Below are 24,062 nucleotides of genomic sequence, written 5' to 3'. Positions count from 1 at the left end.
TGAAACGTGGAGGGCACCCGTCCGGGCACCCCCTGGCAGCTGTAGAGAGGGTAAGGGTTCTTGGAGAACTATGTTTCCCCAGCGAGAGAGCGATTCCCCCATCCCCAGTTCACAGAAAGGGGCTAGGGATCTCTTAAAACCATTCCGCGGGCCGCGGGGAGAGGAAAGTCCGGGATAAGGCAGCAGTTTGGCTTGAAAGGAGCCGTCGGTCCCGTTTGACAGTCAGCTGTTGAGGTGCCGAAAACTGGACCGATTCCGGTTCCGCTGGTTGTCTTCGAGTCAGGAGCCTTAGAAAGGGTTAGGACTAAAAGAGGAGCGTTCTAGGGGTAATTTTGATAGAGATATGAGCCAATTTATATCGTCCGCCATATTAATCTATGGCGGAGAAACCTCAGCCGGAGTTAAAGGGGCGGGTGAGAGAGAGAGATTGCATGCAAAGGAAGGAGTCAGAGAAAGACACAAAATAACCAGATAGAGAGTGTTATTGTTAAAAGAAATGCTACTTTTATTGGGGGGATTTGTTACATAGTTCAGGGAAAGGGAAAATGAAGAAAAAAGAAAAAAAAGGTCTTTTAATAATAGTCTGCTGCGGTCCCGCTCCGTTCCTTTGGTGAGTGATCTACGGAACTCTCCGCTGTGTTTTTAAATTAATTTAAAAGCCGGGGTTTCGGTCATCAACTGTATGGTGGGATAGTTAAATATATAATAATTAAAAGGATTCCTCCCTGCCTCACATCTGTGCACCACCCTTGGCTTATACTGCAGTCAATGTTTTCCCAGTTTTTTGTGGTAAAATTAGGTGCCTTGGCTTATGTTCGGGTCAGCTTATATTTGAGTATATACGATAGGTCAAATAGCAGTAAATCAAGACATATAGTCATTGGAAGTATCTCTGAAAATTCTCTTTTTAAAAACCATGTCCCTCTCATTAATAACTTCCTATTGCCACACATCAGTCATGATGGGAAAGCAGCCCTTTGTAAGATCCTGTTTAGTTCCCCAAAGTAATTATTGTTATTATCAAAGTTGTTAGGACAGTTTCTTGGGTCTCGCACTCTGCTTTTTGTATTTTTTTTCAACGTCAGCCCCCTCCCCTTCTTTTTTTACACAAGCATTAAGAAAATCCACAGATAATAACACAGTCCAACCAAAAAAAAATTTGGTGTCTTCATTTTTAGGCCTGTTTCTGAGGTTATTTGGGGTACTGATTCAGAAAATTGCATTGGATAGACCACATCAGCTCTAGATTATTAAATATGGTTTCTGTGGTCGAGCAGATGGCGACTACTGGATGGCATATGTTCTGTATCAGAAACTAGAGCTGATGTGGTCTATCCAATGCAATTTTCTGAATCAGCACCCCAAATAATCAAACCGATTCTAAAGTTGACCAAAAACTGATTCGTAACTCTTTTGGTACTAATGTTGGAGAATGGTCCCTGGTCAAGTGGTCCCTGGTCAAAAAAGGTTGGGAACCACTGATGTACAGTAATGTGTTACTCCAATTCTGGCTGGGACCTTGTACAGTTTGTTGAAATATTTGTGTTGGGAAGCCTTCAAGCTTTGTTCAGACCCCATGAGCTGGCATGCTACATATCCAATTTCGTCTTGTCACACATAATGTTGAACTGGCTTTTTCATCATTCAAATAGGCACATGGTCCATCAGCTCCAATTTCAAACCTGGAATAAGAAGACAAGAGAAGTAGAGTCCCCATGTTATTGCCTGCACCACACTACCAATGGTCTCCTAACTGAAACACAAAGAAACCAAAACAGCCATCAATACAACATTTGCCTTCCAGAAATACACAAAGCACTCACTAATTTCTATAACAATAGGGGAAAGTGGGCATGCTGTAGGTGTGATGAGGGTTTAGTTTTAAATGCCATTTTAGTGTTTCTGTATTTTAATTTTGTTTTTACCATACTGATCCTGATGAAAGAATGAGCAATTAGCAAACAGCCAGCCATACAATTTTCTTTTCCCTTGAAGTTTTATTTACTTCTTCCATTCATTGACCCAGTGTCTTCGGGCTCTTCACACTACAAAGTTGTAGCAGTGTGAGTCTACTTTAACTGGAATGGCAACTTCCCATGGAGTCCTGGGATTTGCCACTTAAAGCCACAAAAATGTCTCTATGGGACATTTAACCAGACCTATTTACCTTTCATATTCTTTTTATGTATGCCACTTTGTGAGGAATAGCTCTGAAAGAGTGCCCATAAATAAGTAAAAAATATACTTTCCAAATTGTGCAAAATGGAGACCACTTTTTATCAAAAGTTTCGGTTTTAAGGGGAACAATTTTATAATGAAACCTTTCCTTAACATAACATCTCTTTGTCCAAGATCTTCTGAAACCTAAAGTCAAATGAAGGAACATCTTACCAAACAACCAAAATGTTATAAAATCACACAGTTGCAAGACCATAGAATTATAGAGTTGGAAGAGACCTCATGGGCTGTCTAGTCCAACCCTCTTCCAAGAAGCAGGAAATTGCATTCAAAGCACCCCCAACAGATGGCCATCCAGCCTCTGCTTAAAAGCCTCCAAAGAAGGAGCCTCCACCACACTCCAGGGCAGAGTGTTCCACTGCCGAACAGCTCTCACAGTGAGGAAGTTCTTCCTGATGTTCAGGTGGAATCTCCTTTCCTGTAGTTTAAAGCCATTGTTCCACGTCCTAGTCTGCAGGGCAGCAGAAAACAAGTTTGTTCCCTCCTCCCTATGACTTCCCTTCACGTATTTGTACATGGCTATCATGTCTCCTCTCAGTCTTCTCTTCTGCAGGCTAAACATGCCCAGCTCTTTAAGCCGCTCCTCATAGGGCTTGTTCTCCAGACCCTTGATCATTTTAGTCGCCCTCCTCTGGACGCTTTCCAGCTTGTCAACATCTCCCTTTAATTGCAGTGCCCAGAATTGCCCGGTGGAGCGATGCCATTCTCCTTTTATATATATAGATAAGCCTCCTACAAATGATGGGAGAAAGCCCTTTTTAAATTACATTAAGCTAAAATGGGTTTGGGGTCAGAAGAAAACGATATTCATTGACTCAGACTATAAAACATCAAATAGCTTGTAAATCTCCAACTCAACAAACAGTCGGCATCGTCTGAGTTTATGAAAAACATTTTCTTCTCACCTCACTAGTATCTTTTAAAAAAATGTAATGTGGTGTTCTATTAGCATGTTTGTGTTCCCTTTCGTGTTTTTGGGGTTTGAAATTTTGTGCATTATGATTTTTTAACTACATGATTTAACTTTCATATTTTGCAGTTCTGTATCTTTATAACATTTTGTTGTTTGGTTTTTGACTGCTGGTTCCCTTCTGGTGATTTGGAAAACCTTACCAGCCATTGAAGACAGTTCCATTTGGCCATTTCCAGGGCTGTCCTTTCTCTCTCTTCAGACCAATCCAATAATCGGTTGCTCTCTTATGTTGCATTATGAAGTCCTGTAATTTTTTTAAAAAATGTATTTTACAATGTTATGTAGTATAAATGCCAGAACACCAACCATCATATTGTATCAAGTGGGTTACCAAGGAAGGGAACATCCCTAGAGACACTTCCAGCCCCCAAAACTACGTGGGGTTTTACTAACTAGACTTTCATAAGTAGACTTTTACAATAGCCTTCTCTGAATATACAATGGGCAGAAATTATAGTAGCTACTGAAATTGAGTGGGGAGACCACAACATCAGCTGATAAAATACACTCTAGTAATAGTTGCCATGTTGAAAACTGGAAGGAGCTCTTCTACACTGAATGATTGTGTAGAAGACGGGTTATGCTTCTCACGCAACCAGGCAACAAGCAACCCTTATCTTGGACCAAACTGGAGCTTCAAGCATTACAGTAAATTTCCAAAACAGCAGGGTATAAATGCAATAAATAAATAAATAAAGTACAGCAGAGTCTCACTTATCCAACATAAACGGGCCGGCAGAATGTTGGATAATAAGGAGGCATTAAGGAAAAGCCTATTAAATATCAAATTAGGTTATGATTTTACAAATGAAGCACCAAAACATCATGCTTAACAAAAAAAATTGACAGAAAAAGTAGTTCAATATGCAGTAATGCTATGTAGTAATTACTGTATTTATGAATTTAGCACCAAAATATCACAGTATATTGAAAACATTGACTACAAAAATGTGTTGGATAATCCAGAATGTTGGATAAGCGAGTGTTGGATAAGTGAGACTCTACTGTAATTAATAAAGACATTGAACAGTACAATGCCCAGGACTGAACCCTGTGGCACTCCACAGTGGGTGAGCACCCTTTGGGTTCAGTCACTTAACCAATTACAGATCCACCTAATAGTAGCATTGCCTGGCCCACATTTGACTAGTTTGCTTTTGACTAGAAGATCATGGGGGACTCTGTCAAAGGCCTTGCTGAAATCAAGATATGCTACAGCCACAGAGTTCCCTACATCTACCAAGCTTGTAACTCTATAAAAAAAAGAGATAAGATTAGTCTGGCATGACTTGTTTTTGAGAAATCCGTGTTTACTTTTAGTAATCACAGCATTCCTTTCTAAGTGATGGCAGATTGCAGATTGTATGAACCTTATTTGTTTGAATTCCTCTTTGGTGATTTCCCCCCTTTTTCATTTCTTGTAGATGTCTCTTTTAAATTTTAGCTCAGCTAAAAATTCTTTGGACATCTATTCTGGTTGTTTTACACTTCTATTTTTTCTCCTTGCTTTTTTATTTTGTGTCAAAAGCATTGGTACAGCAAATACATTTCAAATAATGGAAATAAAATAAAAAGAAAAGAAATCACAAGCAGCTAAATAGTTTTAGACCAAAAAGCAGGCAACAGCAACCACATTGTCTGTAGCTTTAAACAACTCCTCCTCCGTACATGGGGCAGGGCATTGTGGGCAAGCATACATATGCTGAGTTGTTTGTTCAGCTCCACAGTCACACAAGGTGGAGGATTCCTCCAGGTAGTGCCACCTTGCCAAGTTGTCTTTTGATCTGCCCACTCCACTTCTGAGTTTGTTCAGGGACTTCCAAGTTGCCCATTCCTGGTTTGCCCCTGGAGGAAGACCCTCTTGGGGGGCCATCCAGTTAGAATTGCCAGGTTTAGCTGCCCAGAGGTACACCCTTACTGTTGCTGGAGGAACATCAAGAGGAGTGGTGGTTCTCCTTGCTGACACTGTTTGTAATTGTGCCTTCAGTATCTCACTTTTAAGAAACTCCCATCTATCATTAACTCCCTTCTCTTTTAATATTCCTCTCCATGGGATCACAATCAGTATTTCCTTACATTTCCTGAAGTCAGCTAGAATGCATGTTTGTCTTCTCTTAGTTTCACCCTTCCTTTGTATCACAAACTCCAGGAGCGCATGGTCATTCCCACCTAAGGATCCCACCACTTCCATTCCATTGACCAGATTCTCAGTGTTGGTTAGGTCAGATACAGAATAGCTGATCCCCCTTTGTTGCCCCTTCTACCTTCTGGACAATAAAATTGTCTGCAAGGCAAGTGAGGAATTATTGGACTTTGTATTCTTGGCAAAGTTTGTTTTCCAACAAATATCAGAGTAGTTGAAATCCCCCAGTACTACTACTATGTCTCTTCTTTCTGCATGTTTGGCCATCTGGTCAAGGAAGGCTTCATCCAGTTCTTCCATCTGGCTTGGAGGTCCCACAACTAGATCTTTTTCAGTCCTTGTTCAAAGTGTTAAACTCTTACTATTACTGAACACTCTGAAAGACCCTCTCACCATTTCCTTTTGATCTTCAATCACGACCAGAGAAGCACCAGATGCAGAGCAATTGTTCTGGCTGGAGTCCCAGGTCCCTTCAGATTCAGAAAAGTTGTAGCATTTGCCTTCATAACCAACCCATCCTGAAGGGCAAGAGAGGACAGTTGTTGCTGGGCATATGCCACATGATGATTTGGTTGGCATCACACCTAAAACTAAGAAAGTAACATGAATTTAGTTCAGGGATAAAAACCTCAGGTTTGTTTCCACTTCTTATTTTCAGTAACAATGTAGTATCTAAAGGTCTCAAAGCTTTTCCTTTGAATGAAGCTCTGCTTTATAGGCTAGAGAACTGGTTAGAACTACTGCTGGCCCCGGGAAGTAGTTCTAACCTGTTGCATTTCGCATCCCACCCCATGATACTCTTGGTATGCAACACACACACACGGAAAGTTTTCCCAAACTCAGCCCCTGGGCTCAGTTTAGTAAGTCTTCTGTTATTGATTGCACCGCTTTTTGGAGGAATACATTTGCAACAGTGAGAATCAGTGCTACCTGGGCATGCATAGAGAGTGTCAGAAGTGCCCTTTATCAACTTAGGCTGGTATAACAACTGGGAAACATGTATATACACCTGGTTTCTCTTGCATCCAGAGACTTACAAATTGAATAACACTTTTAGCTTTTATTCCCTTGAGTGTTTTTCACCCAGTTGGGTTCAGAGATAGGGAATCAGGCCAGTTGTGAGAAGGGCAGGTTGCTTGAGGGAAGGAACGTGGTAGAAAGAATAAGTGTAGACAATGGTGAAACTGCACATCTGGCTTGTCTGATAATGCCATCTCTCACTTCTACCTTTATATGGCATCAGCAAAGACAGATAAATGTGCATTTGCCAAAATGATGCCCCCCTCTCAGTCATACCACCTCTGAGTACTCCTTGCCTATAAAAACCTGCACAATTAAAAGGATCACCGTAAGTTGAAAGACAACTTGAAGGTTTATACACACACAAATGGTAGTGAAAATTAAGCAAACTATTTAATTCTGAAACTGAAGAATGACAGCAAGATGTAGTCAAACAGAATGAATAAAAAAATAGACTGCGAACTCACCAATGAGGGCAGTGACAACACTGCTGGCAATGGGCAAAACAGTCATCAAAATACAGTTCTTCTTCTTCTTCCATTTTGTTTTTGGTCCTCTAGCTAAGAGAATGAGAGACAAACAAAAAGATAGCGTATTTTAACCAAAATAATAAAAAACACATGCATCAATATATGAAGGCAAGACTTCTGGGTAATGAATGGTGGTGGTAGACAGCCCTGCAAGGTGCTTGCAGTAGAGGAATCTTTGACAGCAAGCAAATTTGTTGGCTGGGTGGCCAGTTTTATCTGGCAAAAATTCTCTCTACCCAAGGAGAGAGCAAGTGATCACTCACATATAGTTCAAAATATAGCTCTTTGTTGAGAGATCACTCAAATCTTCATTGAATACTGGACCTGTGAAAAAAATCTCACTTTCTTCAATATATCTTAATTACCTAATATATGAGTGGAGGGAGATCTATCAGCTGGCAGTGGGATAGAAGTCTGGGTGAGTTGCTCCCTTTCTGTAAACAAGAAGTGAGAATATAAAGATCATTCACAACACTTTAGTTTTAAAATAAAAAGTTTACAAGAGAGTGGCACAACAAAGTTATAAATGGAAATGGAACAGTAATTGTAATAGACAAGACTTGTCATTTCTGATGATTGTGCTGTGTGTATATTGAAGCTGATTAAGCAAAGAGAATAAACATTTGTGGGAATGTTTATTTTACTTTTAAAGAAGATTAGACTAAGAAGTGAAATGGAGATCTTAGATTTTAGAACTGTATGCAAGTCATAAAAGGTAAAGGTTTTCCCCTGATGTTAAGTCCAGTCGTGACTGACTCTGGGGGTTGGTGCTCATCTCCATTTCTAAGCTGAAGAGCCGGCATGGAGTGCCATTACCTTCCCGCCGGAGGGGTACCTATTTATCTACTCACATTTGCATGTTTTCGAACTGCTAGGTTGGCAGGAGCTGGGGCTAACAGCGGGCGCTCATTCCGCTCCTGGGATTTGAACCTGGGACCTTTCAGTCTGCAAGTTCAGCAGCTTTAACACACTGCGCCACTACCAGGGGCCCATAAGTCATACTCTGTCATTAAATGAGGAAATACAAGGGTTAACAACGCCCCTGGTGCTGGCAGGCAGGTTTTTTCCTGATAGACAACACCGACTTATGGCAATTGGCCCAGAATAGATGTCACATTAGATCTGGTTTCATTTTTCAACCAAAAGAGTGAAAGGTTCTCATCCATATTTTTAAAGGTTTGGGAGTTAATGGAGAATTCTTTATCTACTTTTTAATGGAATGCATAGACTGATTTCAGAGTAGCCTGTTGATGCAAGAAAGGGTTGGGTCTGATGCAGCTCACAGGCCACATTTTCCCATTCCTCAAACCATTCCTCCTCTTTGTGAGGAGAGGTGGATAATGAATAAATATTATTACTGCTACTACTACTACTAATAGTAATAATAATAATAATAATAATAATATCAATAATAATAATAATAATAATAATAATAATTACTATTATTATAAACTGAAAAAATGTTTCTTCTTTCAGTCCTCTTTTTGGGCAGAAATAGTAGCTTACCAGATGCTTTTGTCTTTCCTGAGAAATCCAGTGCTATTTGCTCTGAAGTGTTCAGACTATTTCCATTTTTTGTCTCAGTCTCCAGGGGATTTTTACAGGCAGCCATCCTTTTCTCCTTGGTTGATTACTCTTATCTTTTAGAAAAATGTTTATAGTCAATGGCCTTTGCAAAATAACAGTTTCTGTTCATTTATATACCTTTTCACAACAATAATGCAAGCACATCAGGACACCCACACTCCCACACTGATTTTTGTATTTCTTTCCTGGCACACTTAAAAAAGACATCTAAGTATTAATGACATCAAACTGATAAAACTGATGTGCCTAATTCCCTCCCTTCATTCCTTCCCTGAAATTGAAAATCAGCATTAAGATTTCTGAGTGCAGTCTAATTTGGGACCCTTTCATGCTAGACATTTATAGCACTATGATTCCAATTTAACTGCCATGGCAACATCCTGTGGGAATCCTACGACCCGTGAGACACCTGCTTCTCCCTAAAGGATTTTGACAAGCCGAACAAGATCCTAAGCCTTAGTGCAGAGCTTTCCAAACATTTCATGTTGGTGACACACTTTTTAGACAGGAATCATTTTGCAACACAGTAATTCAGTTTTACTAGCAAACCAGAGGTTATAAACTTTTATAAGAGATATGGGCACATACATAAATTGTAATAGCAAAAGGTATGGGGACACAACTTATCTCATGGTAACTTTTCATTCATATTTTTAAAAATATGTGATTTGTAATACAGTCTCGCTTATCCAACCTTCACTTATCCAACATTCTGGATTATCCAACGCAATCTACCTCCCATCTGGATCCACAGCTGTTTCTCTAGGCAGCAAGGACTGAACTTTTTACAGATTTAACTTCCGACAATTTTGTTACTATAAGTTCATTTTATGCTATTCTATCTTTATTTGTAGTCAATTTGTTAGTAGCCAATGTTTTGTAGTCAAAGAATTCAATACATTGTGATGTTCTGGTGCTAAATTTGTAAGTACAGTAATTACTACATAATGTTACCGTGTATTGAACTGCTTTTTCTGTCAATTTGTTGTAAAACATCATGTTTTGGTGCTTAATTTGTAAAATCATAATTTAATAGGCTTTTCCTTAATCCTTCCTTATTATCCAGCATTTTCGCTTATCCAGTGTTCTGCCGGCCCGTTTATGTTGGATAAATGAGTCTCTACTGTATAATAAAATACATTGCTGTTTATCATTCATGAGTAACATAAAATATATGCAATAATTGTAAAAAAAAAAGTGTATAACACGAATAAGATAACTACTTACCATTTTGTTAGATATATAAGGTTGATTGGATGAACATAAATTTTGAATATTTGGTGGAATATGCAATAAAGACACTCTGATTTTTCCTCATTAAACATTTTAGGCTTCCATGTTTCAGTAGCATTGCTTATTTCATGTACACTCAAATGTTTCTCTTTACATTAGTGCAACACACTTACAGACTGCAGCCAACACACTAACATGTTGTGACACACAGTTTGGAAGCTCTGCCTTAGAAGGATCTCTTTTTGGACTTTTTGGCCTCCGCTGCCTGGGTTAATGATCAGAAACTTTGGGAGCTGAAGTCCAAAACACCCAGCTGACCAGTGTTTAGGAAACACTAGACTCTTATAGCTCTACATCCTACTGTAACTCCCTGGCAACCTCCTATGAATCCTTGGATCTGCAGTTCAGAGAGAGTCATTCAGAATATTCATCTAGAGCCCTCTTGGTTCTTACTAAACTACAAAGCCCAGAATGTTGCCATGGCAGATAAAGCAGAAAGTAGTTCTATAACAGTGCCTTGCATAAAGGCAGGAAAAATAGTATAAATAGACTTGTGGCACATGAAAGATATAATTTGGCATACATTTTTGTCAACTCCATCCTTCTGTATTGTTTGTCATGGTTCTTTTAAAAAGAAAAACCAAGAAACCTTTATGGCTGTCTATAACATCAGCCCTTCCTTCACATTCCCCTAGAACCATTTTTGTTCTGTTGGATCTTTTGTGCGTTTCTAAATCTTTTTTTAATTAGATGTTGTTATCTCTATTTATTTGATATTTTATTTTACATGTGCCTTTTTAATTTTGAATCTTTTTGTTATGTGGTATTATTATAGATCTGATCTACAGTAAAATAATTCTGACAGTTTTGGAATATTATCATTAGTATCTCTGTTTTTATAAGCTCTCTTTGGAGTTCTAGTGTTTGTTTTTTAATTCAATACTCAAATTTTTGGCTTTCCTATTTTTTCCAAGGCTTTTCTTAATTTTTTTTAAAAAAATATTTAATTGGATTACAATTTGATTGGAAAAAAGAGATATTTAATTTGAAGAGAAAATGTCAAGATGAAACAGAAATAAAAGAAGAACTGAGAGATGATGAGCAGAGCAAAAAGAGAAAGAAGAAAGAGAAAGAGAGAGAGAGAGAGAGAGAGAAAGGGAAAGAGACAGAAATGAAGAAAGGCTAGATCCACACTGCCATATAAAATCCAGTTTCTGAATCCAGATGATCTGCTTTGAACTGGATTATATGAGTCTACACCTCCATATAATTCATTTCAAAGCAGATCATCTGGATTCAGAAACTGGATTATATGGCAGTGTGGATTGAACCACAAAGACAGGAGAAGAAAAACAACTGAAATGTCACCAAATGTATTGTAAACAGCTTTCATGGCCAGAATTACTAGGTTGCTCTGAGTTTTCTGGGCTGTATGGCCATGCTCCAGAAGCATTCTCTCCTGACATTTTGCCCACATCTATGGCAGGCATCCTCAGAGGTTGTGCCGTCGGTTGGAAACTAAGTAGGGGAGATTTATCTATCTGTAGAAAGTCCAGTGTGGGAGAAAGAACTCTTGTCTGCTTGGGGCAAGTTTGAGTGCTGCAATTAATCACATTGATTAGCACTGAAAGCCTGGAAGCTTCAAAGTCTGGCTGCATCCTGCCTAGGGGAATCCTTTGTTGGGAGGTGTTAACTGGCCCTGATTGTTTCTTGACTGGAATTCCCCAGTTTTCTGAGTGTTGTTCTTTATTTACTGTCCTGATTTTAGAGTTTTTAAAATACTGGTAGCCAGATTGTGTTCATTTTCATGGTTTCTTTCTTTCTGTTGAAATTTTCCACCTGCTTGTGGATTTCAATGGCTTCTCTGTGTAGTCTGACATGGTGGCTGTTAGAGTGGTCTGGCATTTCTGTGTTCTCAAGTAATATGCTATGTCCAGGTTGGTTCATCAAGTTGGTTCTCCCACCCTGGACCTTCCACAGATATATAAACCCCACTTGCCTAGTTTCCAACAGACCTCCCAACCTCTCAGGTTGCCTGCCACATATGTGGGCAAAACGTCAGGAGAGAATGCTTCTGGAACATGGCCATAGAGCCCAGAAAACTCATAGCAGCCCAGCCACCAAATCTGTTAATATTGATCAACAATGTCTTGAAGAACTTCAATCTTTGAGGCAGGGGATAAAAATTGATACAAAAGTTTTAAAAAATCAGAAATAAAGGAAGTGTTTGATTTTTTTTTTTAGCACAAATGATGTCTGAGATGAAATGATTACAACTCAAGTTCTAAATCTGCGAGATGGAACTGCAGTATTGGAACAAGCCACTGAAAACTTTGAAAAAAAAATTGAGAAGCAAACCATGTTTCTTTGACTTTAACGGAAGCAAGAGAGAGAGGGCAAACTACAGTAGAGTCTCACTTATCCAACATTCGCTCATCCAACGTTCTGGATTATCCAACGCATTTTTGTAATCAATGTTTTCAATATATCGTGATATTTTGGTGATAAATTCATAAATATAGTAATTACTACATAGCATTACTGCATATTGAACTACTTTTTCTGCCAAATTTGTTGTCTAACATGATGTTTTGGTGCTTCATTTGTAAAATCATAACCTAATTTGATGTTTAATAGGCTTTTCCTTAATGCCTCCTTATTATCCAACATATTCGCTTATCCAACATTCTGCCGGCCCGTTTATGTTGGATAAGTGAGACTCTACTGTATATGCATTTCAGAGGGAGGAAGACTCGAATAAAACCCGTTGTGAATTGATGACCTTGGCACCAGCTGAGTTTTTACTAAGGGACTAAAGGCGTCTAAGAAGAGGATATCATTTCCCCGTGCATTTCAAAACTGTGATAAAATCTGCAGGGACGTTGCCCAGGGAGGCTTTTCTTGTCCCAGGAAGGCGATGGTGCAACGACTGAAACCGCTACATGGCCGGAATCACTGGGTTACTGTGAGTTTTCCGGGCTGTATGGCCATGTTCCAGAAGCATTCTCTCCTGACGTTTCGCCCGCATCTATGGCAGGCATCCTCAGAGGTTGTGAGGTCTGTTGGAAACTAGGCAAGTGGAGTTTATATATCTGTGGAAGGGCCAGGGTGGGAAAATGTTCAGGGTGGCAGACTAATTCAACCAGAGATGTCAGCCATAGCAGAGCGCTTGATGAACCAACCTAGACACAGCATATTATTTAAGAACACAGAAATGCTGGACCACGCTAACAACCACCATGTCAGACTACACAGAGAAGCCGCTGATATCCATAGGCATGTGGACAATCACAACAGAAAGGAGAAAACCATGACAATGAACAAAATCTGGCTACCAATATTTTAAAAACTCTAAAATCAGAATAGTACATAAAGAACAACGCTCTGAAAACAGGGGTATTCCAGACAGGAATCAATCAGGGACAGCTAACACCTCCCAACAAAGGATTCCCCAGGCAGTAAACAACCAGAGCTTGAAATTGAATGGCTATTCAAGGTGGCCAACAGCAAAATTCACATTTGCCTCAAACAGACGAGAGTTCTTTCTTCCACCCTGGACATTATTCCACATATATATAAACCCCACTTGCCTAGTTTCCAACAGACCTCAATACCTCTGAGGAGGCCTGCCATATATGCGGGAAAATGTCAGGAAAGAATAGGGTTGTTGTATGTCTTTCGGGCTGTGTGGCCATGTTCCAGAAGTATTCTCTCCTGACGTTTCGCCCGCATCTATGGCAGGCATCCTCAGAGGTTGTGAGGTCTTTTGGAAACTAGGCAAGAGAGGCTTATATATCTGTGGAATAATGTCCAGGGTGGAAGAAAGAACTCTCGTCTGTTTGAGGCAAATGTGAATTTTACAATTGGCCACCTTGAATAGCCAAAACTCACAGCAACCCAGACCTCACAACCTCTGAGGATGCCTGCCATAGATGTGGGCGAAACGTCAGGAGAGAATACTTCTGGAACGTGGCCATACAGCCCAGAAAACTCACACCAACCCAGACCTCACAACCTCTGAGGATGCCTGCCATAGATGTGGGCGAAACGTCAGGAGAGAATACTTCTGGAACATGGCCACACAGCCCGAAAGACATACAACAACCCTATGATCCCGACCATGAAAGCCTTCGACAACTAATCAGGAAAGAATGCTTCTGCAACATGGCCATATCACCCGAAAAACTCACAGTAACTCAAGTCACAGAAAAGGCTAAAGGATATTCCACATATTTTGCTCAGATTCGTTTAAGTAAGACCAGATCTCTAACCCAAAAAATGCATTAAAATGTTTTCTGACACCTGGTGAAGGCTGAACATTGTTGTGCGTGTTTTTAGCTTCCCTCCTTTGAACGGAGCCACACCTTTCCCTGTGCAAAGTTCGACAACCCCCCCTCCCCCACCCAAAAAAAAGACTCCTATTGCAGACGCCCGGTTGATGGAGGGAAGGGGAGTCTTAACGAGGGAAAGAGGGAGCTGCCCGGTTTGCCTCCTCCTCCCAGATCTGCCTCGGACGAGAACCGATCCCCAAAGCCAGCTGAGCTTACCTGCAAACGGGCACAACCGCCGCGCTGGGCACCGCCGTCTAAGACTGACTTTGGGCTTTATATATCCTAGTGCAATGCCTCGTAACCCCGCCCTTTCTCAGCACAGCCCTCTCCATGCTCTGAATAAGGAAATCGGGATAAGGAAATCCCGCCCCGTTCTCCGCCTTCTTCTCGCCACCGAAGTCAGTCACGTGTTTGTCTGCGGACTTTGAAAGCTGTCAGTTTTCTTTTGCGTGAAAATACTTTTAAAAAACATCTTAACATGTTTCTTAAAATATGAGCATTGGAGGGATTTCTATGCAGGCTTGGTTTTCTCCGAGAAAGGGCGGAGATGTAAACACAGAAAGGCTATGGATTTGGCTAGGGCAGGGGTCCCCAAACTTTTTAAACAGGGGGCCAGTTCACGATCCTTCGGACCGTTGGAGGGCCGGACTATAGTTGGCCACCGAGCAATAATAATAATTAATAATAATAATAACAACAACAATAAAAAGAGGGTTGGAAGAGACCCTTTGGGACATCGAGTCCAATCCCCTTCTACCTTTGTGCACCGAAAGCACAAGCAAAGCATCCTTGACAGAAGGCCACCCAGCCTCAATGTTAATAATAATAATAATAATAATAATAATAATAATAATAATACAGGGTTTTGGAACACAATACTCCTGACCTCACAATCGTGTTAAAAAACAAAGTATGGATTGTCGATACTGCAATCCCAGGTGACAGCAGGATTAAGGAGAAACAACTGGAAAAGCTGACACAATCTGAGGATTTAAAGATCGAATTACAAAGCCTCTGGCACAAGCAAGTCAAGGTGGTCCCAGTGGTGATGGGCACACTGGGTGCAGGGCCTCAAGGCCTTGGCCTGCGCTTAAACACAATTGGCGCTGACAAAATTACCACCTGCCAGCTGCAGAAGGCCACCTAACTGGGATCTGCGTGCATTATTCACCATACATCACACAGTCCTAGACACTTGGGAAGTGTCCGACGTGTGATCCAATTCAACAGCCAGCAGAGTGTCTGCTGTGGACTCATCTTGTTGTGTTTCTAATAATAATAATAATAATAATAATAATAATAATAATAATAATAATAATAATAATAATAATAATAATAATAATGGTTGTAAGAGAAGAAGAGACCCCTTGGGTCATTTAGCCCAACCCCCTTCTGCCCTTGTGCCGTGGGGCCGGATAAATGTCTTCGATGGGCCGCATCCAGCCCCGGGGCCTTAGTTTGGGGACCCCTGGGCTAGGGCTTCTTAGAAACTCCTTAGAGTTGGAAGAGAATCCCAAGGGCCATCCAGTCCAACCCCCTTCTGCCCATTCAAGCATTCCTGACAGATGGCCATCCAGCCTCTGCTGAAAAACCTTAGGAGAAGGATGCTCCACCCGATTTTGTCACCATGGCGCACGTGGCACAAAACATCCTTTTGTTACACTTGGCTCTTAGAAGTAGACTTTTAACTTCTCTATTTTCTGCTGAAATATTCAATTGATGGCTTCTATTCCTGGGGTGGAAACGGAGATGATGCAAGGGGACAGTGCAAGATAGATCTTTCCGGAGATTTTTTTTAACTGCAGATAATTTTGAGCTGCTTTCACACTTTTGCATGATGTACATTTTTGCTTTGTGTTGTAAGGCAACTTGAGTCTTGTTGTTGTTGTTGTTGTTGTTATAAAAGTAAAGGTTTCCCTTGACGTTAAGTCCAGTCGTAACTGACTCTGGGGGTTGGTGCTCATCTCCATTTCTAAGCCGAAGAGCCGGCGTTGACCGTAGACACCTCCAAGGTCATGTGGCCGGCATGACTGCATGGAGCGCCGTTACCTTCAGGCAGAAGCGATACCTATTGATCTACTCACATTGGCATGTTTTCGAACTGCTAGGTTGGCAGAAGCTGGAGCTAACAGCGGGCGCTCACTCCGCTCCCGGGATTTGTACCTGAGACCTTTCGGTCTGCAAATTCAGCAGCTCAGTGCTTTAACACACTTCGCCACCGGGAGAAACAATGGGCAGTTATTTTGTGGTACCACCATTCGGGAACAAACCAACTAACAAAAGCAGTCAGGATCCATTAAATAAAATGGTCCTTAAACTATTAAATAACCCTTAAACAACACCATACCTTATATTATTATTATTACTATTATTATTATTATTATTACTATTATTATTACTAATTATGCTCTCCCAAAAGAGATCAGACTTTGCCTCTACTTTCCGTAAGGAAATAAAAAACCCGTGGTTCCGGCAGGTCTTTGAACAAGATTAGCCCGCTATTTAATAAGAAGAATAAGTAAATGGATTCCTGGTTATGCACCAAAGTACTAGATACCCACAAATACAGTAATATGTTTTAGTAATGTTCAGTCAACAGGTATAAAGTAAAAACTCATATAGAATGAAATACAATATGTTCAGAATTCACAATTGTAATAAACATAATCTATACATCACAAATGACTGTCTAGCTCAACAATGTATGTTCTATATATAATTGTTCAGTTATTCAATCAGTTAGTTCTTACTCGCTATAAGAATTAACCAAGAGCCAGCAGAGTATCTCATGAACATATAAATCCATGAACACTACCCACCCTAGAAAAAAGAAAAGAAGACATAAAAACACAACTAGAAAGAGGAACATAAAGGGTATACATATGAATATACTATTATTAATTCACTTGAAGAAGACCTAGTCGAAAACGGTGGTGATCTACTGTGACCTACTTGCTCTTCAGCTCAACTAACTGATTGAATAACTGAACAATTATATATAGAACATACATTGTTGAGCTAGACAGTCATTTGTGATGTATAGATTATGTTTATTACAATTGTGAATTCTGAACATATTGTATTTCATTCTATATGAGTTTTTACTTTATGCCTGTTGACTGAACATTACTAAAACATATTACTGTATTTGTGGGTATCTAGTACTTTGGTATTTAATAAGAAGACTCTGCTCTGCACTTTACTCACCCCTTGGCCCTAGGACATGCTGCAGAAGTTTTTATCTATCCCTTAAAATGGTCCATGTCAACCTAGCCCTGACCAATGAAGTCCTGATTCCCGATGGAATATTTTGACTGTAACTATGCTTATTTTAATTGAATTGCTTTATTTTGTTATGATGCTGTCTATGTCTACTATGTTAAGTTATTGTATATTGTCTTGACAATTGACGGTCTTGTATCTATGTCGGAAACCGCCCTGAATCCTCTCCAGGAGATAGAGCAGTATATAAATACAGTTATTTATTATTATTATTATTATTATTATTATTATTATTATTATTATTAACCTATTGCAATGGCACAATGGGTTAAACCCTTGTGCCGGCAGGACTGCTGATCTGAAGGTTGGGTTGTTGACCTGAACGTTGCTGGTTCGAATCCAGGGAGAGCAGGTGAGCTCCCTCTGTCAGCTTCAGCTCCCCATGCAGGGACATGAGAGAAGCCTGCCACAAGGATGGTAAAACACCAAAACATCTGGGCGTCCCCTGGGCAACATCCTTGCGGATGGTCAATTATCTCACACCAGAAGCAACTTGCAGTTTTTCAAGCAGCTCCTGACATTAATAATAATAATAATAATAATAATAATAATAATAATAATAATAAAATTTTATTTGCATTCCACCCTATCTCCCCAAGGGGACTCAGGGTGGATTCCCACATGTAAAACAAACACATACTGACCTAAAATCCCAGAGAAACTTTCTATATGAAAATAACATTAAAACCTAACATCAAATTAAAGCCTAACATCAGTAAATTAAACCTAAACATCAATAAATTAAACTACATGTAGTCAAACAAAATTATATAATAACATAAAATCTAAAATATTAAATAACGCATTAAACATATTAATAATAAATGTATTGAAAGGGGAAATGATAATATAACGATTTTTAAAAGCAAACAGATTATAGAGTTGTATGTTTTAGGAGAAGAGTACATAATTATACATAAGAGACCAGAGGGATTCCGCAGGCTCAAAGACTGTATTTGTGGGTTGGGGGAAAGAGAAGATTTAAATACACTATCTGTTACATTGCCCTTTGTATAAAGACCCCAGAAAGCATGGCAACAGACAACAGTTATCTGTGACCTGTCATCGGATTATTCAAAAAATATAACATTAAAAGTTGCCACATTTACAGTTGCAGCCAAAAAAATCCGAACCAAATTTGTAAAGTCCACAGTGGAGACTAGAAATGAAAATGGAAACAGTTTGGGATAATGCAAATCAGATTTTGTTATTGTTATCATGCCTACGGGGATTGTCACAGCTACTGCAATTTGAAAGAGCTAGTTTATAGAATAAGTTTTAATGTTTATATTGGAAAGTGCTTATTGTACTTTCAAAAGTTGTTTATTATTTGATGTCATGGCCTATGGCTAATACAATAAACGTAATTGTATCAAAAAGGACAAATCAGAATACAACAATAATAAAATATGCAAACACGTAACAAAGAATTTTTTTTCAAGGAAAGACTGCTCAACTGCCTAGTCAAAACAAATTTCGCATAATGCCAAGTTTTTAACTTTGTGGCTTTTTTAAACGTTATAGCTGTATTCTCAAGTTGCTTCTGACAGGATAAATAAATGAATCCTACTTCTAACTAAAAACCGTTACAGTGCAACTAAATACCCACTATATTGACTATAACGAAATAACGAAACAAAAACATATAAACAACAAAAAATTAAAACAAATTCACAAACATTCACAAAAAGAGAAATCCAGCTAACAAACATATAAATAAAATATAACACATCCAGAATATTTACAATTAGAAGCATTAAAACCAATTAAAGAAATACTCGTAGTTTTCCATTATGAAACAAACCCTTTCTCGGCAATGACTAAAAACCTACTTGAGTTCTTTTTTTAAAGGAGTGTTAATGTTTGCTTCAAAAACTTCACTCTTTTAAGGGTTTGTAAGATTTGCATTTAGCTTAGTTTTTGTGACAGGTGAATACACGGATCGATTGCGCCTAACTTTTCCTTTCAAACGAGGGACTTTATCCGTCCCTCGTTTGAAAAGATTCGTCCTGGCATGGATTTCTTTTTTTGGTTGAAAAAAAAAGGAACCCGAATCATGAAAACGGACTCAGAAAGTCAAGTAATTCAGAACAGGAAAAGACTTAAGACATGGCTGTGGGACCAAGCGTTCAACCAGGAATCAGTGCAAGAATGGGTTGTTGTGAGTTTTCCGGGCTGTACGGCCATGTTCCAGAAGCATTCTCTCCTGACGTTTCGCCCACATCTATGGCAGGCATCCTCAGAGGTTGTGAAGTCTGTTGGAAACTAGGCAAGTGGGGTTTATATATCTGTGGAATATCCAGGGTGGGAGAATGAACTCTTATCTGCTGAGTCAGTGTGAATGTTATAATTTGCCACCTTGATGAGCATTTTAATGACCTGCAGTTTCAAGGCCCCGCTGGACGCTGCCTGGGGGAATCCTTTGTTGGGAGGTGTTAGCTGGCCCTGATTGATTCTTGTCTGGAATTCCCCTGCTTTTTGAGTCTTGCTCTTTATTTACTGTTCTGATTTTAGAGTTTGTTTAATACTGGTAGCTATAATTTGCTCCTATTCATGGTTTCCTCCTTTCTGTTGAAATTTATTTATTTATTTATTTATTTATTACAATATTTATATCCCGCCCTTCTCACCCAATAGGGGACTCAGGGCGGCTTAAAATAAAACACACATATAAAATTGTACAATACATTGTGAATCAATTAAAAAGTTATTAAATTACATCAAACATTCATAAATTGTCCACATGCTTGTGGATTTCAGTGGTTTCTCTTGTGTAGTCTGACATAGTGGTTGTTAAGAGTGGTCCAGCATTTCTATATTCTCAAATAATATGCTGCGTCCAAGTTGGTTGATCAAGTGCTCTAAAATGGCTGACTTCTCCGGTTGAATTAATTCAATAATGATAATGGATTAATGGGATTGATAATTAGACAATTGGATTACGATCAGGGGGGCTGCGTGATAATGGGATTGACAATTGGACAGGTCTTGGACTACGATCAAGGCTGCGCGATTTTCATTGATGTTTTAATAATTGATGTTGAATTGTATGGGTTTTGATTGTATCTGTTTATATTTATATGTATCGGCATCAGATTGCTGCCTGCTGTCAGGCCGGCCCGAGTTCCCTTCCGGGTGAGAAGGGCGGGATGGATACAAACGTGTGAAATAAATAAACAATGAAAGATCAGCAACTGTTTTGCAAAAGGAAAGTGGCTGCCGCCCGGCGAAAGTCAGCTCCGCAAATCAAGTCATTCGGAACGGAAGGCAACTATTTTAGCAAAATAAGCGAAGGAAACTCTTGCTACATTTTTTGATACTCCCTCTTTTGCCCTCTTGAGCGAGACTCAAAATTCCTCTAGAGCAGGCCTGGGCACACTTCGGCCCTCCGGGTGTTTTGGACTACAACTCCCACCATTCCTAACAGCCGGTAGGGCCCAAGTTTGCCCATGCCTGCCGTAGACCTAGGCTGGAGCTAGGAAAAAGTTAAGGCTTTCCCTTGACGTTAAGTCCAGCCGTGGCCGACTCTGGGGGTTGGTGCTCATCTCCATTTCTAAGCTGAAGAGCCGGCGTTGTCCGTAGACACCTCCAAGGTCATGACTGCATGGAGCGCCGTTACCTTCCCACCGGAGCAGTACCTATTGATCTACTCACATTTGCATGTTTTCGAACTGCTAGGTTGGCAGAAGCTAGCACTAACAGCGGGCGCTCACTCCGCTCCCCAGATTTGAACCCGGGACCTTTCGGTCTGCAAGTTCAGCACCTCAGAGGTTTAACACACTGAGCCATCGGAGGCTCCATGCTGGAGCTACACTGCCCTATATCCCAGAATCAGATCCCAGATTCATTGATTACTCCAGATTATCCGGCAGTGTAGACTCATAATCCTCTGGGATCAGACACTGGGATATAGGGCAGTTTAGATCCAGCCCCAGATAACCCAGTTCAAAGTTTATCTGCTCTGAAAATCTGGATTATTTGGAAGTGTAGAAGGGGTCCCAGTCGACGTGGGTTGCACGCCTCAGGGCCATTCCACACAGCCAAATAACCCGGAATATCAAGGCAGAAAATCCCACAATATCTGCTTTGAACTGGGATAGCTGAGTCCACACTGCCATATAGGTAAAGGTAAAGGTTTTCCCCGACATTAAGTCTGGTCGTGACAGACTCTGGGGATTGGTGCTCATCTTCATTTCTAAGCCGAAGAGCCGGCGTTGTCCGTAGACACTTCCAAGGTCATGTGGCCGGCATGACTACATGGAGTGCCGTTACCTTCCCGCCGGAGCGGTACCTATTGACTACTCACATTTGCATGTTTTCGAACTGCTAGGTTGGCAGAAGCTGGGGCTAACAGCGGGCTCTCCCTCCGCTCCCTAGATTTGAACCCGGGACCTTTCGGTCTGCAAGTTCAGCACCTCAGCGCTTTAACACACTGCGCCACCACCAGGGGCCCCAAACCCCTGGAGGGCCCAAGTTTGCCCATGCCAGGTCTCCACTGTCATATGATTTACAGTCGCTGAAAACAGATAATCTGGATTTTACACGGCAGTGTAGAAGGGGCCTGGATTTATTTTGCAAGGGATCCAAAGCGGCAGAGTGCCCTGTCCTTCATCGGCAACACATCTGCAAAGCCCAAGTTTGCCCACGCCTGTTTTACATCAAGTCGCTTCGGGCTTTGGCTCGGCTCCGCTTCCAACTTGGGCGGTGACATCGAGCCTTGATCCCGCCTCCTTGGCGCGATCTTGACTCCCACCCAGCCCCGCACCTCCCTCTCGCTCAGTCCGCCCGAGGCGCCCGGGACGAAAGGCAGCAGGTGAGTCCTTCCTTCGGGACTCTTCGCCGGTGATGGGAGTTGTAGTTCCGGAGGGCGGGCGGGAGGGAGGCAGGGATCCCCCCTGGAGAGGGAGGGAGGGTGGGCAACGGGCGCCCAGAGACGAGCCGGCTTCCGAAAGAGGAAAGAAAGGAGGAGAAGGTGGCGGGCTTCCTCCTCTTGTCCTCCTTCTCTTCTCCGCGCTACATTTTGACGAGACTTTTTTTTGGGGGGGGGGGTGTGAAGGGGGCGCTGGTGAGGGCCAAGGGGCAACAAAGGCGGCGGAAAAAGAGGGTGGGCGCCCAGCTTTCTGGCCAGTCCCCTCCCCCGTCTGCATGATCTCATGGGCGAAGAGGGCCCGCCGGCTCTTCTCTCGCCGCACCTTCTTCCCTCCCTCCCTCCTTCCTTTCTTTCCAAACCCTCCGGGAGGGCGGCCGAGGGGCGCCTGGGGGTTCGGCTGCTGGGGGTTCGGGGAGGGGAGAGGCACCACGTCCCGATCCTTCCCAGGGAAAAGATTCGAACTGGCTCCCCTTGTAAATGGGATCGCTTTTAGCCGATTCCCGGAATCACCTTGGAGAACACACAAGCGCTGGACCGCTCTTAACAACCACCATGTGGGGACTACACAGTTCTAGAAGCCATTGAAATCCACATGCAGGTGGGCAATTTCAACAGAAAGGAGGAAACCATGAACAAAATCTGGCTGCCAGTCTTTTAAAAAAACTCTAGAATCAGGACAGTAAATAAAGAACAATGAACAAAGGCCCCCCCCCTCACTGGCCTTTCGTTCACAACTTAGCCAGGCCTTTCCAGACGAATGATACTAGGCATTGCCAGTTTGATAATAGTCTGATAATACAGTAGAGTCTCGTTTAATCGACCTTCGCTCACCCCACGTCCTGTATTATCCGACGCTCCCGCTGTTTCTTGCGCGCCGCCGGCACTAGCCGCGCGTCGGCGAGCGCCCAGCCTAGGCAGCCCTGCGAGAGGAAAGGAGAGGAGAGACAACGCTCCCGCTGTTTCTTGCGCGCCGCCGGCACTAGCCGCGCGTCGGCGAGCGCCCAGCCTAGGCAGCCCTGCGAGAGGAAAGGAGAGGAGAGACAACGCTCCCGCTGTTTCTTGCGCGCCGCCGGCACTAGCCGCGCGTCGGCGAGCGCCCAGCCTAGGCAGCCCTGCGAGAGGAAAGGAGAGGAGAGACAACGCTCCCGCTGTTTCTTGCGCGCCGCCGGCACTAGCCGCGTGTCGGCGAGCGCCCAGCCTAGGCAGCCCTGCGAGAGGAAAGGAGAGGAGAGACAACGCTCCCGCTGTTTCTTGCGCGCCGCCGGCACTAGCCGCGCGTCGGCGAGCGCCCAGCCTAGGCAGCCCTGCGAGAGGAAAGGAGAGGAGAGACAACGCTCCCGCTGTTTCTTGCGCGCCGCCGGCACTAGCCGCGTGTCGGCGAGCGCCCAGCCTAGGCAGCCCTGCGAGAGGAAAGGAGAGGAGAGACAACGCTCCCGCTGTTTCTTGCGCGCCGCCGGCACTAGCCGCGTGTCGGCGAGCGCCCAGCCTAGGCAGCCCTGCGAGAGGAAAGGAGAGGAGAGACAACGCTCCCGCTGTTTCTTGCGCGCCGCCGGCACTAGCCGCGTGTCGGCGAGCGCCCAGCCTAGGCAGCCCTGCGAGAGGAAAGGAGAGGAGAGACAACGCTCCCGCTGTTTCTTGCGCGCCGCCGGCACTAGCCTGCCCAGCCTAGGCAGCCCGGCGAGAGGAGAGAGGTGACGACCGAGCCTTTCTCCTCTCGCCGGGCTGCCTACGACATGCCAATGGGATCACACACTCCTACGGCTGGAAGGGATCCCATAGGCCAGGGGTCCCCAAACTAAGGCCCGGGGGCCGGATGCGGCCCTCCGAGGTCATTTACCTGGCCCCCGCCCTCAGT

At 42.3% G+C, this 24,062-nt stretch overlaps 1 protein-coding gene across 7 annotated transcripts in view; it reads right to left on the bottom strand.

The window, feature by feature from the left end:
* Nucleotides 1-481: 481 nt before the first annotated feature.
* Nucleotides 482-24,062, bottom strand: part of LOC103282119 (C-type lectin domain family 2 member B) — a 106,788-nt gene continuing 83,207 nt past the window's right edge. For 5 of the 7 annotated variants that reach the window (XM_062969600.1, XM_062969601.1, XM_062969599.1 and 2 more), the window contains 6 exons: nucleotides 8,411-8,544; nucleotides 7,270-7,338; nucleotides 6,842-6,934; nucleotides 5,748-5,944; nucleotides 3,352-3,455; nucleotides 482-1,682 (listed from right to left, as the gene is read on the bottom strand). In XM_062969600.1, the coding sequence (XP_062825670.1) occupies nucleotides 1,568-1,682; nucleotides 3,352-3,455; nucleotides 5,748-5,944; nucleotides 6,842-6,934; nucleotides 7,270-7,338; nucleotides 8,411-8,516 (684 nt within the window). In that variant the 5' untranslated portion in view covers nucleotides 8,517-8,544 and the 3' untranslated portion in view covers nucleotides 482-1,567. Of the gene's footprint in view, nucleotides 1,683-3,351; nucleotides 3,456-5,747; nucleotides 5,945-6,841; nucleotides 6,935-7,269; nucleotides 7,339-8,410; nucleotides 8,545-9,718; nucleotides 11,198-14,271; nucleotides 16,422-24,062 lie in introns of those variants that run through there. The other 2 variants (XM_062969604.1, XM_062969605.1) reach the window with 2 other exon arrangements.

The sequence above is a fragment of the Anolis carolinensis genome, chromosome 2 (assembly GCF_035594765.1).
Source record: "Anolis carolinensis isolate JA03-04 chromosome 2, rAnoCar3.1.pri, whole genome shotgun sequence".
Classification (NCBI taxonomy): domain Eukaryota; kingdom Metazoa; phylum Chordata; class Lepidosauria; order Squamata; family Dactyloidae; genus Anolis; species Anolis carolinensis.
This window is presented reverse-complemented; position numbering and strand designations above follow the sequence as displayed.